This window comes from Protopterus annectens, chromosome 11.part0 (genome assembly GCF_019279795.1).
Source record: "Protopterus annectens isolate FY-2018-M chromosome 11.part0, PAN1.0, whole genome shotgun sequence".
Lineage (NCBI taxonomy): Eukaryota > Metazoa > Chordata > Ceratodontiformes > Protopteridae > Protopterus > Protopterus annectens.
In genome coordinates this window covers 1,374,416,871-1,374,435,297 of record NC_056745.1, presented here as the reverse complement: position 1 = coordinate 1,374,435,297, position 18,427 = coordinate 1,374,416,871, and the positions used below count along the sequence as shown (strand labels likewise).

The window sequence follows — 18,427 nt, the reverse complement described above, 5'->3', positions numbered from 1 at the left end:
TTCCACTGGCATATCTCACATATTAAACCTTTCACTGGCATATCTCACATATTAAACCTTCCACTGGCATATCTCACATATTAAAACGTTAAGTGGCATATCTCACATATTAAACCTTCCACTGGCATATCTCACATATTAAACCTTTCAGTGGCATATCTCACATATTAAACTTTATACTGGCATATCTCACATATTAAACCTTCTACTGGCATATCTCACATATTAAACCTTCCACTGGCATATTTCACATATGAAACCTTTCACTGGCATATCTCACATATTAAACCTTCCACTGGCATATCTCACATATTAAACCTTTCACTGGCATATCTCACATATTAAACCTTTCAGTGGCATATTTCACATATTAAACCTTCCACTGGCATAGCTCACATATTAAACCTTTCACTGGCATATCTCACATATTAAACCTTTCAGTGGCATATCTCACAAATTAACCCTTTCAGTGGCACATCTCATATATTAAACCTTTCAGTGGCATATCTCACATATAAACGTTTTCTTTTTCCATTTACCTCAAATAAAACATTACTTCTCAGTTCTACTCATAATTCCAACAGAGGTATTCTGTTTGCAGACTGCAGCATAAATCTTGGATAACTGACCTTATCCAATAATTTTTCAAACGCCAAGAAAAATTCAATTTAAAGTAAAACAACAAATTAAAATAAAATCCAATAAAACAAGAGGAAATGACAAGAAACAATATACATATAAAAACTTTAAATTGAGAAATGGAAAACAGTGACAGAGTACAGACTGCAAAATCATGAATGCTGAAGCCTATGCATAAATAGATGACTTCATAAGTAAAACATCCTTTATTGTGGCCACTGATGGATGTGATGCCCAAAGTAATCCTTGTCATCTGTTCCTAAGGATTTCAATATTTGTGAAATCTTTCTTTAATGAATATGCAAGGACAGTATGTAAAGTAAATTAAGTTAAATAACATCAATGAACATAATTCTTCAGTTAGGTAGGGTCAAACTTTACAATATCACATTTGAGTGTAGTTGTACTATGCATCTTGGATAAAGTGTCCACTATATGAGGAGAGGATATGCATTTACTGGTCATATAGGATGCCAAAATATTCATTCTCACAGACATCTCTGAGGAATCACTGCAGTGGTGGTGCTGCAGTAGCATTGTCGCCTCACAGTTAGACATTGCCCGTTCGATTCTCAGTTAGAGCATCTTTTGTTTGGTGACATGCATGAATTGGCGTTCCTTCGTTGAAGGTTGTGCATTAGGCCCCGGCAAGCCAGCACATAAAAATCTACTGCCAATCATTAGCGGACCGGAGTTCCGCTGTGGCGACCCCTAACTGGGAAAAGCCGAAAGACACAAACAGACATCTCTGAGGAATAGACCAGAAAAGAGGTAATACAAATTCCTTCTAATCTTTCTGTCCACAAAGATCTCATCTTCAATATCTCCAGCAAATAACTTTCGGTCTTGCAAGGAACATTCTTTATTAAACATTTTATGAATATAGGTACAGGATCCTGCAGCTGACAATGAGTAAACCAGGCGTGTGAAGAAGAGATGATCATACCATCTATTTAATGCAGGTTATAGTGTCACATTTCTCTCATATGGAACCATGAAAAGTAAAATAGGAGACCCCAGAGCTGAACAATGCAAACCGCTTCTGCAGTGCTGATAAGAATTACAAAGGGAATCTACCTAAAAGGCAGTCTTATTGATGACAATTCAACAATTTACTTTTTAACCCTTCCATAATTCTACTTGTGATGGAATTTGTCAGAACTAGTTAGAATTGTTAAATAGTTGTGATGCTGTTTTGGGGAACAGTGATCATTTTTTGTGTTCAATGTCTTAAATTTTTTGATATTTTACATAACTTGCCAAAACCATTTTTTCTTACTGATGTTACTTTCCAGTATGTACATACCTGATTTCCTTTACTTCCTATAGGTCCTGGAAGTCCCTGCAGGAAAAAATAAAAACTTTGTTATAAGATCCACATAAGACAATGCAAGAAATGATCACATTTCTTTGAAAAGTTAGGCTTTTTAGCCACTTTTTCTACAGACTCATTGACATGAATACAAAAAGATAATTGTGTGTTATAAAGGTAATGGAACCCTGCTGGGTTTACTTGTATAGTAGAAAATGCTGCGGCTACTGTTTTATATTATTTAGCATGTTACAAAATAACGCAATCTAGTCTATTAAACACATAGAAAAAATTATGTTTTGTTTCATATTGTAAAACAGCATGTTTTATATTTTTAATATAGCATGGAACCACAATTATCATTCATATTCAGAATTTTCACATCAGCAAATCACATAGTTTGTTACTACAGAATCTCCATGACTTCAGCATCTCAAAAATTAATATCAATAAACTAATGGTGACTTTCTACATTTCTATCTTTACTTATCTAACACTAAGCCAATGCGTTGTTGTAACTCCTATATATTTCTTAGCCTTTCTATCACAAAAGTATATTTTTATTTAGTATGGATCTGTATAATTTAATTGAATGTGCAACTGATGGATAGAAACATCAGTAGCCACAAATGACTGAAAGTACATTTGACTGAAATCCATTGACTGAACTGCAATTCATTGAAAAGATTCTGCACAACATGTAAACCATAAAAAGATATTCTTGCAGAAGCAAGACCCCTAAACCCACAACATCCCTTTATGTATACATTCTAATTCCATAGTAGCATACCCATGGGAAAAAAAACAAAATACCACACACACACACACACACACACACACACACACACACACACACACGCACGCACGCACGCACACACACACACACACACACACACACACACACACACACAAAGAGACTGAGTCAGTGCTGGTACACAAAAACATAAAAAATGCAATGTACAACAGTGGCATTAAAAATTCAGTGTGAATAATATTAAAAAGTTATTTAGTAGAAATCTATGCACTGGCAGTATTATAACAGTCATTCAATAAACCAAGAAGTGAACGTCTTTCTCTAGTATGTTAAAAATATATAGCAACTGCAGTGTGCCCCAGAAATATTTTATAGTGTATTATATGTGCATATCTATCTATCTATCTATCTATCTATCTATCTATCTATCTATCTATCTATCTATCTATCTATCTATCTATCTATCATCTATCTACTTACACTCCAAGTATATAAGCACTCAGTCAGTGAAGTTCAAAGCCATTAACAATGACCAGAGTAAGCAAATGCTCAATCATAACATTAGGAGGGGTGTGGAATCACCCAAACTGATATTCCTGTTATGTATCACAATGTTGTTATGAATGATGTCCCTTCTTTCCCTCACTAGGTCCTATAGGTGCCTGGACTGCATAAATGAACCCAGGTATGGGCCATTGTGAGGGCTCCGTCCCTCAACATAAATGTAGCTGGCTTTCTCTACAAGACTTGCAGACTTCAGCACATACAATAGGCTCAACAAATGTTTGTGAATAATGTCAGCGTGTAGTATCAGATTTTCCTTAGAATATGATTCTGAAACATTGCATTCTAATGAAGGACATTAGTGATGTATGGCATTAAAAAATCTAAGTTTGGTGCCAGTTTGTCATACAGGTCTCGGTTATTCTGAGGCACATACATATATGGAATTTGTACCTCTACATAGGGAGAAGTACTTTTCAGGTTTCAATGCATGTCCCCTTTTGTGTTAGATTGCATCTGTTAAGCTGTGCCATGTTTTAGGTCTGTGTTGTATGTATACATAACTGCAGTACTCCTGCCAAATATTGATGTTAAGGAACACTTTTGCATTAAAGATACAACCCGTATATTGTGACATTGGTTATATTTCTAAGGCTTCAACTGGAAACTGTTTAGTGTAGATGACACAACTTCCATTTTAATGCTTGATGGGTACTGATATATATTTTTCACATATATGTGTTGTCCATAGTAATTTGTTCTTAGCATAGAAAGCTCTTCACCATCCTCAACTGTCCAGGAATGTATGATGCATACCAAATCTATAAAAATAAGTAGTTGCATATAAATGTGACTTTGTAGAAAAGTGAATCACTTTGATGTTCAGTCTGAATACCTGTTCTCTTCTGTGTGTGTGTGTGTGTGTGTGTGTGTGTGTGTGTGTGTGTGTGTGTGTGTGTGTGTATGTGTGTGAGTGTGTACTGAGACATATATATAAATAATTACTGAAATGCAAATATATTACCTCTGAAGTGACTGATACCAGCATTTTGACATTCAAGGTATCAAAAAACTCAAATATGATCACAAAAGAAATACATGTTTCTTTTGTGATTGGATTGCCAAAACCCAACTACATATTCAGAGCAATGTTTTCCCAATACTGGTAGTTTTTATGGAAAGCATTTTTGAAAGGTGATTAGCAGGTATTAGTAAGGTGGACAAGGGACTTGGATAAATATTTGTCTTCTCAGTGTTTCAGTTCATATGCATATCACACATTAGCATGTTTGTTGCTTTGCCTCTTTAATTACTCCAAAAATCTTGGAATACAACAGTGCAAGAATTTTTGCAATTCCCACATTTGTATGTGTTTAAACAACTATAATGTAAGGAAAGAATAAAGCCTACACTGAATTGTTGATTGGATAAAATGTGCCTTGCCAGAATTACAGGTTCGCAGGTAAGCACTAGGCTGGCTGCACTAGCTGTCTACTTTAAGCCGAGACAATTCCCCGTTTGTGTTCAAAAGAACTTATCTCATTTGCTTATAGATTGGCTTTCCCATCTGATGGCTGATAATTATATATTACACTTAATTAGAATAACTGGGATCATACCATAGATAATTTGAGGGGACCTGTGCATGGGCTAAAGCATGTAGGAGCTGCCTGTGTCCATTAGTAGTATAGGGAGTAGTCCTGGGGTACATCCTTAGATTTAAGTTGTGCTTGAATGCAGACAGAGATGAACTTTATATAAACCGCTATTGGAAATCTGAGCAATAACAAGAACCACAACCACAGATCCGCAAAATCTTGCTTTAATACCAAAAGATTGGCTCAAAAAGCCTTCAAAGGAGTCAAGAGATTAACTTTATATCCGATGCTGTCTTTTTCATCTGTTTCTCAACTGATGGGATCTCAAATCTGACTTTAGATCTGACTTCAGATACTTCTATAGACTTTGACTCCACAGCTCGAGCTATCCCCCTCATCCGTAATCCTCCTCTTTAGCCTGGATTACCTTAGATCTTGTTTGCTGATTCAGCATTAGGATGTGGTCTAACATAGCCTGGGCATTTATATTCAGATAAGAGGTACTTTTTTTGTTTTATCTAGTACTTATAGATTTTCTCCTATATTCCTAACCCCCCCCTCCCCATTTCCTCCTTTCTCTTATTCAAATAAAAAAGAGTTTACTTTAAAGGTTAATTATAAGTGTTTTTTTGTCTCTTTACACAGGCCTTACGCCTTACTTTGCTTTTCTACCTAGTTTTTCACTTCTTTCTACCTGTTGTGGGTACACCTCTAGTACCATTGTTGGTATATCCTCCCTTTTTGTACCATTGCTGGCAATTTACTATCTTTTTCCCCTCCTTTTGCTAGCTTTCTGTGGTTCAGTTCTTGAGATGGCTGATAAGCCCACTGGATTTAAAAAATGTTTTTCATTTAGGCATAAGCATTCCAATTCAGATGCCCACCAAGAACATGTCTATTGCCTTGGATTAGCACATCCTGATGTGGAGTGTGAGATCTGTGTAATCATCGGGTACTTATGGCTCACAGTAATAAACTGGTTCTGAAAGGGTTGCTCCCTTCTACTTCTTTTTCATCTTTGGCTGGAGCTCCCCTCCTTCTAAAATATCATCAGAGAAGACCAAGAAGGATTCATCTGTGAAAGGCAAGTAGTCTAGGAAGCGATAAACTGATCATTCTCCTTCATTTGTTTTAGGTCTAAAACCACCCAAAAAAAGTCTTCAGTCATCCTTGGATCCAACAAGAGCTAGGTCTCCAGCTCACCACTCCTCAGGTTACATGCTGGAGCCTATACCTTCCAGGATCCATTCCTTTATTACAGCAAAATCCTCAAAGTGCTTCCAGGCCACCCTCACCCTCCACATCCCTCAGGTCACCTAGCAGTCTAACTGAAGAAAATGTGGACAGGATGATGAGGAAGTTTCTCAGGACTCAGATTCAGTTGAGACTCTTACCTGCTCCATCTCTCATCAAACCCGTGCCCTACCACCAACCCAGACCCAACTGTTGACTCCTACTCTGATGTCTCCAGTAGTTTCAGAGCCATTGGACCCAAGACTTCTGATTTTGTCTGTGACAAATCCGAAGGCTTGTCCTTTGTCAACTCCAACTACATCTCAGATCTGTTCAATGCTGACACTGACAGAGCTGAAGGGATCTCAGATTTGTAGGATCAGAGTTGGTCCCAGGGGGTTGGGTTCTACTCTGATGTTCTTGGAGCTGTTCCTTCCTCTCATTGCCATGGTGCTGGACAGCTCTGACCTCTGTGTCAAGCCAGGATCGTGGTGATGCCTGAGCCATCCTGGAAAAGTGGCTTCAGTTCCTGCCAGGGTGGCCCTTGCTTCTCCCATGACTTCTGCCTTTGAGTTAGTGGAGAGAGCATTTTCCAGCTCTGTGAACAAGGTATCATTGCTCAGCTTGGGGCAACCCCCTCCACAACTATCTGTCTTGGCCCCTGAGTCTCTTCATCCTGTCTCTCTTGGACAGCCAGCTCATTTAAGCCAGGAGACAGCCCTCATTTAGGACTTGGCTCATACTTCTAAGTCATCCCCGCAGCATACCACTGGGGAGCCCCTTCAGAAGAGTATGTGCAAAAGGAGGCAATTAGATTCCCCTCAGGAATCCTTGACAGAAGACACTAACTTCGAGAAAAGGGAGAGATCCCCCAGATCAGCCCTTGAGGATGTCTCCTTTGGTGAAATACTCCAACTTTTGAGGCAGAAAGGCAGCTGGTCTTACAACTTAGCCCAGGAGTAATCAGTGTTTCATGAGTCTTTGGGATCTGACTCAGCTACATCCTGGCAGGTCCCACTCGGAGATGAGATGGTGGACCTCATCTCCTGTTGGACTTGGAAGGATAACAACAATATTCAACTTTATAACCTGTATAAATAGCAATATAAATTTTATAAATGAACACAGTGATCATATTAAAAGCATGTAGCATTTTACATGGTTTTAATATGGTCACTGTGCTCATTTATATAGTTTATAGTCTTATTTATCTAAGTTTTAGAGTTGAATATTGCTGTTATCTGTTTGATAATTAGATGGCCTTGTTTTCAATTGATTTATTTAAATTAACTAATTGATTCTGTAATTGAGGGGATGGCTTATAGTATAAAAGAAGCAATGATTCTTACTTTTTAACTTGCATTGAGAAAGAGTCTGTTGGGTTCAAAAGTATTGTGTGTGCTATAATAAACTATTTTGATATTTGAGACATTTGAACCTTTGCTTCTTTTTCTTTGAATTTAGCCATTTTTCCAGCTTGGTCCATTCAGATGTCTCATACTGATGTTTTTTTCCGTTTGGTATCATTAAGGTGACTACATAACTTTTTTATATGGATGGGGAGTCTGTTCCACAACAGTGGTATCCTCTGTGAGATATACCTGTCCCTCCAAACCATTCTGTTGATGTTGCAAAAGAGGGTTAGATCCCTAGACCAAGTATTTCTGATGCCACTTTAATTGCTGATGTGCAGTAACTCCATCAGTACTGAGTCAGAGGATGCCTTGTATGCCAAACACAGGTTACCTCTTAGCAGTCTGTAGGATACCAAGTATAGTGATAGGGCTTTGAATTGGTCCATGTAGGACATGTTGTTTAGGCCTTGCATCCTTTTAGTAAGGTATCTCCATGGGCATTCCAGTTGTTGCATGTGTCTGGGCAGATACATGCCAAAAGGGGCATTATATTCAAGGACTGGCCTAATGTGGGCGGAGTAAATGGGTAGAATGATATCCCTAGATCTAGACACAATCCCTTTGTTTATAAACTGTGCAATATAGAAGGATTTTCTTATGACAATGGATACTTTGGTTGAAAGTTAGGTCACTGTCCACTTAGGTTCTCAAATGTTGCAAAACCAAGTCAACTCTTAGGAGTATATTGTCAAAGTGGTAGTTCCCTGGGGTAGATGACTTCCTAAAGAATATAATAATATATTTTTTTTCTGCATTTAGATTTGGTCCATGATTTCATCACCGGTTATTATTATTACTTTGCATAAGACACACAAATACTGCTTGCTACATTGCCCCTTTAATTACACCAAAGACTTCAGAGTAGACATTTTGGAATCCCAGCCTATTTTTTTATCATTATGAGCAGACTAAATGAAACTACAATTTATGTATTGAGTCTTCTACAAATATAGCAAAAACCTTTCCCTTTGGGTCTTCTGGCACTGTTCTCAGGAAAAAAAATGTTAAACCACACAAAGACATGACCACAATGCAAGTTTTAATTACTGTGATTGTGTATGTACATCTCCTGTCTTGGGCTAACTAGTGAGGTGTGGACAATAATGGAGCTTCTATATGCGTTAGAACTGACAGAAGGAAATGCCATGACTGTAAATGTGAGATGGAAGCTTTGCTGTTCCTTCCATCAAACCAATAGAAGTAGTGGTGTTTTGGTATGGGGTGGTCCATAGTCCTGTCATTATCAGATCAACAGTAAAACATATGGTACTGCCGATGTTCCATTCAGCTTTACTTTATGCATGTATGTATACTGATCAGAGAACTGCAGTGATTGAAAATGAACCTATTTCAGCCACAGCTTGTGGAATACAATGCAATAATAAAGAAGGAAAGTTTACATCTGAAGTAGTTGAAAGAGAGCAGTTACAATCACTAGATGAAAAGAGTACTTCTAACAACTTGTAAGATGAAATTATAGCTATCCTGCAATATCTACTGGTGGAAACATCACCGTGCTGTATGATGGAAGCTCCAAAGGTGTAGGGAACACAATACATTTATTGGATACATTTCACTTGACATAAAGGAAATAAGATACTACTGCATTGTAAAGGGTGTCACCAGTCTATAGCTTCCTCTAGAAATCTGTGACGGTTTTGTCAGCAGTACGGGATCCCTCTCCTTTCATTGGTAAAAGTACTGCCAGCAATGACTCCTCCTTCCTGCCCTGCTGGCCTAAACTTAAGTCACCAGTGGTGTACAATGGTCACAGTTCCCTAATGTCCATATGCCAGCAGATGGGTCAAAGATCATGAATTTTTTCCCAGATATAATGAGAGTCAATAGAAGGAGCGAGAAGGGTTCACTACTAAACAGAAGGAACACAGGATCTTCATAACGCCCAGTACAATATCCAAAGGGGTACAGCTAGTCAAGTTAAGCAAAAAAGCAAACACTGGACAGTGCAAAAAATACAGGTATTACTTCAACAAATGAAAGGTTGTAAATAAAATCTGTCCACAAACCCTTTTTCCCATTTTTGTACATGGAATCAGTGTGTCACTTCAACAGTGACAATCATCTTGAGCAAAGGTTTACACTATCGGGTGGCTAGCCCTGCCACAGTAGTTTTTCCACACCACACACTCACATCTGTGGCAAATTTAGTGTCCACTCCACCTACAACAAACCTTTGGAATACCAGAGCACCCACAGCACCCTGAGAAACCCACATAAACACATGGAGGACATGCAGACTCCACACAGAAGGCACACTGGCTGAGAATCATACCAGAGAACCTTTTGTTGTGAGGTGACAACACTATTTACTGTGCCACTATGTCACCTAAATAAAGCATACTGTAGAATTCAGTAGCAGTATAATCTTAGACAGACCTACAGAACCAGCAGAGGATGAAGTCTATATAATAGTACATAGGTAGTCATAAAAAGTACTTAAATATTTATCAGTTTAAATACATTGCTGTACAGTACACGTGCACAATCCTGTGTATATACACGCGCACACTCACACACATATACACACACGCAAACACACACACACACACACACACACACACACACACACACACACACACACACACACACACACACACACACACACACATACAGACACTTGACATTTTGTTATGCTACACAAAGATACTTGACATTATATAAGGTTATTTCAATTGAGGAAAAAACAAATAGTAATTGACAGTTCACAAAAATGAAAATTAATTTTATAGTCATTATAAAGGGCATGTCAACCTAAAACAGCATAATTTTCTTACAGCGATTCCTGGAGGTCCAGCTGGTCCAGTAAATCCAATATCACCCTGAAAATAAAGAAAGAAAGCTATATTAAAGGCGTACATTCTGATTTACTTTGTTAATCCATTGAAAGCAGTGTGCAAGAGGATCTTAACTTTTCTAAACAGGCTAGCTCTGTTTTACACTCTTTTTTTTCAGACTTCTGGTTCATAACAAAGTGATATACAGTAAAAATGCCAAAGTATATTAATGCCATAAGATACTGAGTGAGAAAAGGAGATTAAAATCAGTTACAAAAAATTAAGCTGGCATTAAGTAGTCAAAATAGTTTAGCTCAATTAAAGGGAATAACAGATGTGACAAAATTGTTATTGACGGGAGTGTGTAAGGATTAAAACTGAGTACATGGACAGAAATCTTTACAATCACAGAACTTCCGTTTTGGTCTTCCTTGAATTAAAAATAATCTGAAGTTTTAAATTTCAGATGTAGTCTTTGCTGATCACTGCAATGATGTCCTTCTGAATAAAGCTGCTGTAGGACTCAACGGATTCTGCTGGAATCATCCCCTAATGGAGCCAATTTTTAAAGATGCTTGCTAAGCTTCTGACATTTCTCACTTAAATAGTTGCATTGATAAGGCAGTCCTTATCTGTAGTGAAACCAAATCTCATATAAATAAATATATAAATAAATAAATTTAAATTATAAATTAGGATAAAAAATGTGCCACTGACTTTGATTTAAAGAATTTTTTTGGTGAAGTAAGTCAACAATTTCTGAGTGGGTACATTTAGACTGATGTTATTATGGCTTCATTAGCAGCTGAGAAAACAAACAAACACTTGCATAAAGATCGGAGTACATCTAATTTATACAAGCTGGCATTCATTACCTCCAATTGCACTAGAACATACATTATTAAAACATCATAATTTATTTATTTATTTATTGGCATTTGTTTACCAGGAAAGTCCACTGAACCACGAAGAGCCCATTTTCAGTGGAGAATAACTCCATAAGGAAGTTAGTATGAATGTCCATATTTTTCAGAACAGTTAGTAGAAACAAATAACACTGTACAAAACACAATAACAAATGCATTATAACACAAGTAATATAGAGAATGCAATTCAATGTATAAACACATTTCAAGAAACATATAATAGATTAAGCAATTCTATTACAAAAACAAACAGCAGAATAAGCCAGTGCAATATTACAAAGTTGAGGGGTATCCATTAGGTAGGTGTTCCTGTAGTAGTAAGGACAGATTGGAGGGAAGGGAGATGTGAATAAAGGTTATATTACTTGAAATATGAGGAGTCAGGTTTTGGAGGGATGCTGATTAGAGCATCTGCAGTGCCATAGGGTGAAAAGATGTTGCCACAGACATTTTTTGAAGGAGAGGACATTACTAGTGGTCCTAATAGCTAATGGGAGAGCATCCATAGTTTAGCAACGGAGAATGAGTAGAGCATTTGGCCAGCTGGGAGTTTTAGTTTATGTATTTCAAGACGCTGGTTGTTTTCTGTTCTAAGTGGTCTATTTAGGTGATAGTGAGTTAAAATGGATGAAAGGGCTGGGCAGTTAGATGGACTGTAAATGATTTTTTTGTGCTATAGTTAATTGCAGGTAAGTTAGGTGACGTGGGAGTTCAAACCAGTTAAGTGAGTGTAAGGAGGAGCAGGGATGTGAGGAGTATTTTGCATTGTTTGTGAACTTAGCAACCTTGCTGTAGCAAGACTCAAGCTTATTTTTTAGGGAAGACTGGATATTGGTTAGGAGAGAAGGTAGGAGAAAGGTTAAGGCAAGGGTTTGTTTTGTCAAACGGTTAAGAAAATGTTGATGACTGTAGAGGATACCTAATTTCTGGTGTGCTTTTTTAACACTATTATGCCCATGGAGGTCGAATGTGAGTTTTTTATCCAAGATAATCCCTAGTAATTTTGTATGAGACACAATCTCTATGGTAGTCTTGTTTTAAGAATATATGATAAAATCTGTCTTATTAACAGGAGTGGATTTCTTGGGATAAATGCTACCATTTTGGTTTTGTTGGGGTTTAGGGCAAGATGATTGTTGGACATCCAGGTTTCAGTGGAAGTAAAGGCATTCTGGGTCATTTGCAAGAGTTCAGTCTCAGATTTGACAGAGCAGATAATGGCTGAGTCATCTGCATATTGTACTACTGATCCGTTACTAAGGGTGGAATGAAAGCCGTTAATGAAAATACTGAAAGGAAGCGGTCCTAAAATGGAGCCTTGGGGAATGCCTGTGGATGAGTTGAGAAAAGAGGAGAAGGAGTTTGGCCATTTAGTGGATTGCTGTCTATTTTATAGGTAGTTAGTGAATCAATTTAGAGTGGGAGGGGAAATGCCTAAATTAAAGAGTTTAGTGGGGAGTAGAGGATGTACCCGCGGTGGTGGTGCTGCGGTAGAGTTGTCGCCTCACAGTAAGATGCTGTCCAGTTCAATTCGCAGCTAGAGCATCTTCTGCATGGAGGCATGCGTGAATGGACGTACCTTCATTGAAGGTTGTGCATCAGGGCTGGTAACTCGGCACGTAAAGATCAACTACCAATCATTAGCGGACCGGAGTTCCGCTGTCACGACCCCTAACTGGGAAAAGCTGAAAGACACAACAACAACAACAAAGTGAGGAGCAGAGGATGGGAGACAGTACTGAAGGCTTTACAGAGGTCAAGAAAGAGTGAGTATACAATTTTACCAGCATCTCAAGCCTGATTGACTGTATCCATGAAGGATATAAGAGCAGTAGTTGTGCTGTGGCTTGGTCTGAAACAATGCTGGGTCAGAGAGGGGAGCTGATTTTGAAGTGAGTAATTTAATAGCTGCTTATGGCTACATTTTTTGAGGATTTTAGAGAGGGGGGAGAGTATAGCAATAGGATGAAAACTGGAGATGTCAGTGTTGCTACTACCTTTGTGAAGGGGAAGAAAGCACTGCAATACAGAAACCTAGACGGTGGTTTAGGTACTGGTCCATTTTTGACATGAACTGCTTATTATTCTCCATTCTTGTAGGTGATCATGGGCTCTGGTCATTAGGATTGGTGGCTGGGCAGGTGTGGGACTTGGGATTTACTATAATTGGCCATATGTAACTGCATCCTCTCCTGAGCATAAGCTGTCTCTCTAGGGTAGACTAGAGGACATGGCATGCTCCCTAGCTGGGTAGATATTCATACACTGCAGTAATTTTTGGGTTTTCTATGTGCCTCAGATCTGTATTATTGAGAACTACAAAAGAAATCTGATGGTAATACTGACTTCCCAGTTTCTGACCTGGGTACCAGACATTTTGTTCCTCTGCTTTCTTTCCCTTTACCCGGATCATGACTGATTTTTTTTATTTTTCTTTTGTTTTGTTTCACATTTGTCACACGGTTCTGCCCTGGATAAGATGGAATTATTGTTTCAGAATGAATTGTACATTTTGATGTAATGATAACCTAGCCTGCAGGACTAGTTGGCAGCATAGGTCTGTACATTTTTTTAATCTTGGCTAATTGATGTTGGACTCTTTCCTAGATATGATGAAGCTCCTTACAAGAATGAAAGCTTGGAAATTTACTCTAGATTTGACGGTTAGACTCTGCTTTCAGTGAGGGACCACTATTTAAGTTTCTTGACTGGTCTTCTATACCCAAGAGTAACTCCTGTGATATTTTGGCCAGCCACCATCCAGATTCTGCTTTAGGATACAAATCTGACATGGATAAGAATAAATGACTCTGGGGCATGTAAAAACATGCTGGCCGCACAAAACACTGCAATTGCATACATATACCTTGTTGGTAATATTAGGAGTCACTTTAGACTTTGGGACTCACCACAGATAGTTGGTTGGCCAGCCCCAACCTGGAGGACCAAAATTACTTTCACTAGTAAAAACTGATCTCTAGATATGGTTGCTTTAAAGTAGAAATCATTAAAAATGGTTCTAAACACATTTTGGAAAAGGACAACAGTTTCACCTTAACATACTCAGGTCTATAATAATGGACTCAGATATGGATTAGTGATAATCTGTTCATCCAGTTACATGAGATATCCTGTAATTTTTTTTTTTTTTTTTAAATTTCTCAAGTGTGGATTGCCATACATTTATCTCTGGTCTAAAGGGACTCACAAGCATCATAAAAGTAGACTGATCACTTTTCTTAAGGGCTGAATCTATAGGTAAAAAATTATGTTACACTGATAGCATGTACATGAATACAAGTCCACATTTACATTACCTTTTATAAAGGGAACTATCACATATACAGATGTACACACCAAGATGTGTATACATACCCGGATTTTGAACCATAGCCGACTCTTTGTTTCTCATACATGATTCTGTAATTAAGCAAATCATTTCTGTAAGGAAATCAGGCTATCTTTATTCTCTGAGTAAATATCAATTAGTTCTGTGGTGTAAAAGTAGCATCCTGTCCCAATTTATGACTCGTAAATACAATATAATTCATTCTAGTCATGTGATCCATGACAGCCCCAGTTACTAGGAACCCTATTCTAAGAAGTGATACATTGTTTCTATTAACTGAAATGCCTAGGTGCATGCACATAAAGCAGCTACAAAATTCCACCTCCTTATTTTGATAGCAACATGATGTGCGTGGCACAGATCAGCTGTGTCTCTGCAGCAGATTACTAGTTTATTTAAAAACATGTTGACTGAAATGTTTTAGATACATCTTCATGTAGGACTCATCTGTCAGAGAGTCATGAAACTGTATTATTTGATGGCCTTTTTTTGCCCTGGCATTGAACAGAAGGCCGGGGATTGATTCTTTTGATGCTGATGGCTGAAAAAGTCCAGTGGTTTACTATAAGTTGCAAATGCAGTAAAGGTATAAAGCATTGTGCTGATTGTCATTCTGGATAACTTACATACTTCTATGTTGCAGCATTTTTTTTCTATCACACATGCTCAACAATTAGACTATAGTTTTACAGCTTCACCCCTACTGGCATTCTTTTTTTTTACCCCAAGTGCCTTACATTTCCCTTTGGGTTACTGCACTTCTTTTGATCTCTCTCCTGGTAATGAAAACATGCACATAATTTACAGTTCAGTGCCAAGGTTAAAGTATTAATCCTTTCTTGCTATAGTTTTTGAACAATGTTCACACCAGGTGTTTGGGGCTTACTTTGCCAGGGTAAAGGCAAAGAGATCCGAAAATAAATATACATTTCCACTTTTCCCAAAAGTTTTTTTTCCCCTTCTTTTTATTTCAAGACCTGGCTTGTGAGGCATGCATTACACTTAAAACTTCCTTATTTTGCCATTAACAATTCAGATTACATGATGGCTGTTTTGTTCATTTATACCTTTTCTGTGGAGTAACTGAATTCACCTGCATATTCTGTAATGTACAGAACATCCAGGTCTTATTTGTTGTGAAGCAAACAGTTTACCTGGATTCACCTATTGCTGAATAAGTACCTGTCCCTGTGCAAACTCCGGTGCCTATTAGTGCCTGCTGTAAGGTAGGTAATACATGCTGAAATAATTCTAAACCAAAGAAGAAACATAACCCACACTACCTTGTTTCACAAAGGACATGGCCATGACACTGATAAATACCACAACGCTTACCCAGGATGACAAAACTAAATAAGTGCCTTTAATATATATGTTTTATATAGATAGATATATATATATATATATATATATATATATATATATATATATATATATATATATATATATATAGGATGTACTTCACCAAACTTTATCTAGCGTGGTCTTATTATTTCATTGCATTCAATATAACTCTCTTCTCATTATACTTAAACTCTTACGTCAACAACTTATTTCATTTTAATACACCGGCCATGTTTCCTCTCAATTATGTAAATATTTGACTCTATTTGCACAGTTTATCTGTACTTTTCTAAATATTTGACTCCATCTATTAGTGTTTCAAATGTAATTTTTTATTTACTGTTACAAATGTAAATTCACTGTGTATTGCAATGTGAAATGTGATATATACCTGGAGCTTTCCTCCCTCACCCTCTGCTGAAAATATGTACATACCCAGCTAGATTATCCCAGTAAACAAATGTAAAATAAATAAATAAATGGCAAACTCTTCAGCACATACTATTTTACAGAGGTAGTATTCTTTAGGTTCTGGTTTATATTTTTTGCTAACAACTTACAATGTCTCAGCAACTATTAAAGTTACATACATGTATACTGTTAGCAGCATTTTAGTCATCCATTTGAGAGCTTTCATACGAGGCTAAGCAGTTCTAGTTGTGACTCTTGGTTGTTGAGAGATTTAGAGAAATGTGAAATTTATGATCCTGTAAATAAAGCTGATATGAACAATAATTAATATCTCTTACCCGTACTAAACAAAGGTCAAATATTAATGCAGTTGTATTGTCCATCCTTTAACCTTTAATATGAAACCTTTAAGATGAAATCTTTCAATAACTTTTATGTAGCATGGTTTTGGAATTATCATGTACATATGAACAGACAATAAAAGATACCTCCAGGTGTCAGTAGGATGTAAATAGACAAATGCCTGGTGGAGTTTGCTAGACAGTGGCTAGGTTGAGCACAGGGATATGTAGCCTTGATTACATTCCACACTCATACCAGTAACATACTTAACATAATGTTTCAGGGACAAGAGTTGTACTGTACCTGTTTTATTAACTTTGGTTATTATTTTTCACTAAATAGGTTCATAGGCGGTTACTGGGCTATTGATTCAAAGGTCTTTATAAGCCTAGCTGTATGTACCAATATTATACTAAAGAAACACAATATAAAGGATCTTGCCTAAACTGAATATCTTAGTTAGCAATGACTGCCCATATCTAGGAGGATCATAGGTGAAATCCCCAGCAGGAATTTATGGTTTCCTATCCAGTCATCCAGGCTACACTTAAACAGGGTCATAGAAGGGCTTTGTTTGAGGTGAATTGGTAGCCTATTCCAAAGGAGTGGCAACCTCTGAAAGACATATCTGTCTCTCCAGCAGGTCCTATTAATGTTGCAGGCCAGGTTAAGGTCCCTGGAGTGGGTGAACCTTGTTCTATTTGACTTGCATATGTGCAGCATTTCCATTAAGTTTGGATCCAGAATTGCTCTGTAGGCCAGGCACAAGTCTCCTCTAAGTAGTCTGTAAGCTGCTGAGTACAGTGACAGTGACTTCCACCTGGCAATATATGACGTGTACTGGAGATCTTGAATTTTCTTGTTTAGAAATCTCTGAGCTCTCTCAAGTTGCTGCATGTGCCTGGTAAGGTACATACCAAAGGGAGCATTGCACTCAATTATTGGCCTGATGAGGGTCGAGTACAGGGGTGTTATGACCTCTTTCACTGCTGAGGCAATGCCTTTGCTAATAAGGTGTGCGATGTAGAATGCCTTCCTTACCAGAGTAGACACATGTGGTCAAATTTTAGGCTACAGTCAACTTGTGTTCCCAAGTCTCTCAGTACTGAGTTGTTACTTAGTGTATTATTATTTATATGATAGTCTGCAGTGTTTTTGTTTTTACCGAAGGGGATGATAATGCATTTTTAGCACTGAGTTTGAGTCCATGGCTTTGGCATCAAACAAAAGTTTGTGTAAGTCCATCTTGAAGTATAGTGACATCATTTGAAGATTCAATGATTGCACCTAATTTGCAGTCATCAGCAAACTTAGTCAGGCACAGCCCCTCTGTTTTGGTCTGAACTTCTGAGAAGTATATTCCAAACAATAGGGGGGGGGCAGCACTGACCCCTGTGGAACCCCACTGGTGACAGGTCTGCTGGTTAATGTAAAGTCCCCAACTCTGACTGAGTGTAATCTGTCAGTGAGCCAGTTAGCAACCTACCTGACAACATAAGGGTTGATATTCAACTGGGAGAGTTTACTAATGATGTCCCAATGTGGAACTGTGTCAAAGGCCTTGGCTAAGTCAATGTAGGCTGTATGCACAGATTTGCCTTTGTCTATGGCTCTGGTAACACTTTAGAAAAAGTCTGCCGGGTTTAACATTCATGACCTGCCTTTGACAAAACTAAACTGTGGCTGATCAAGGGTTTGGAGATCACCTATATCCTTATTTATAAGGTCCATGATGATTTGTTCAATGGCCTTGCAGATAAGGCTGGTTAAGCTTACGGGTCTGTAGCTCCCAGGGTTTATTGCTG

At 37.8% G+C, this 18,427-nt stretch overlaps 1 protein-coding gene across 1 annotated transcript in view; it reads right to left on the bottom strand.

The window, feature by feature from the left end:
* LOC122815075 overlaps positions 1–18,427 on the bottom strand; it is a 3,014,144-nt gene that overhangs the window by 2,304,727 nt on the left and 690,990 nt on the right. Inside the window, exons 40-41 of the mRNA XM_044087319.1 lie at positions 10,251–10,295; positions 1,946–1,981 (exon numbers count right to left, since the gene is read on the bottom strand). Of these exons, the coding sequence (XP_043943254.1) occupies positions 1,946–1,981; positions 10,251–10,295 (81 nt within the window). The remainder of the gene's footprint in view (positions 1–1,945; positions 1,982–10,250; positions 10,296–18,427) is intronic.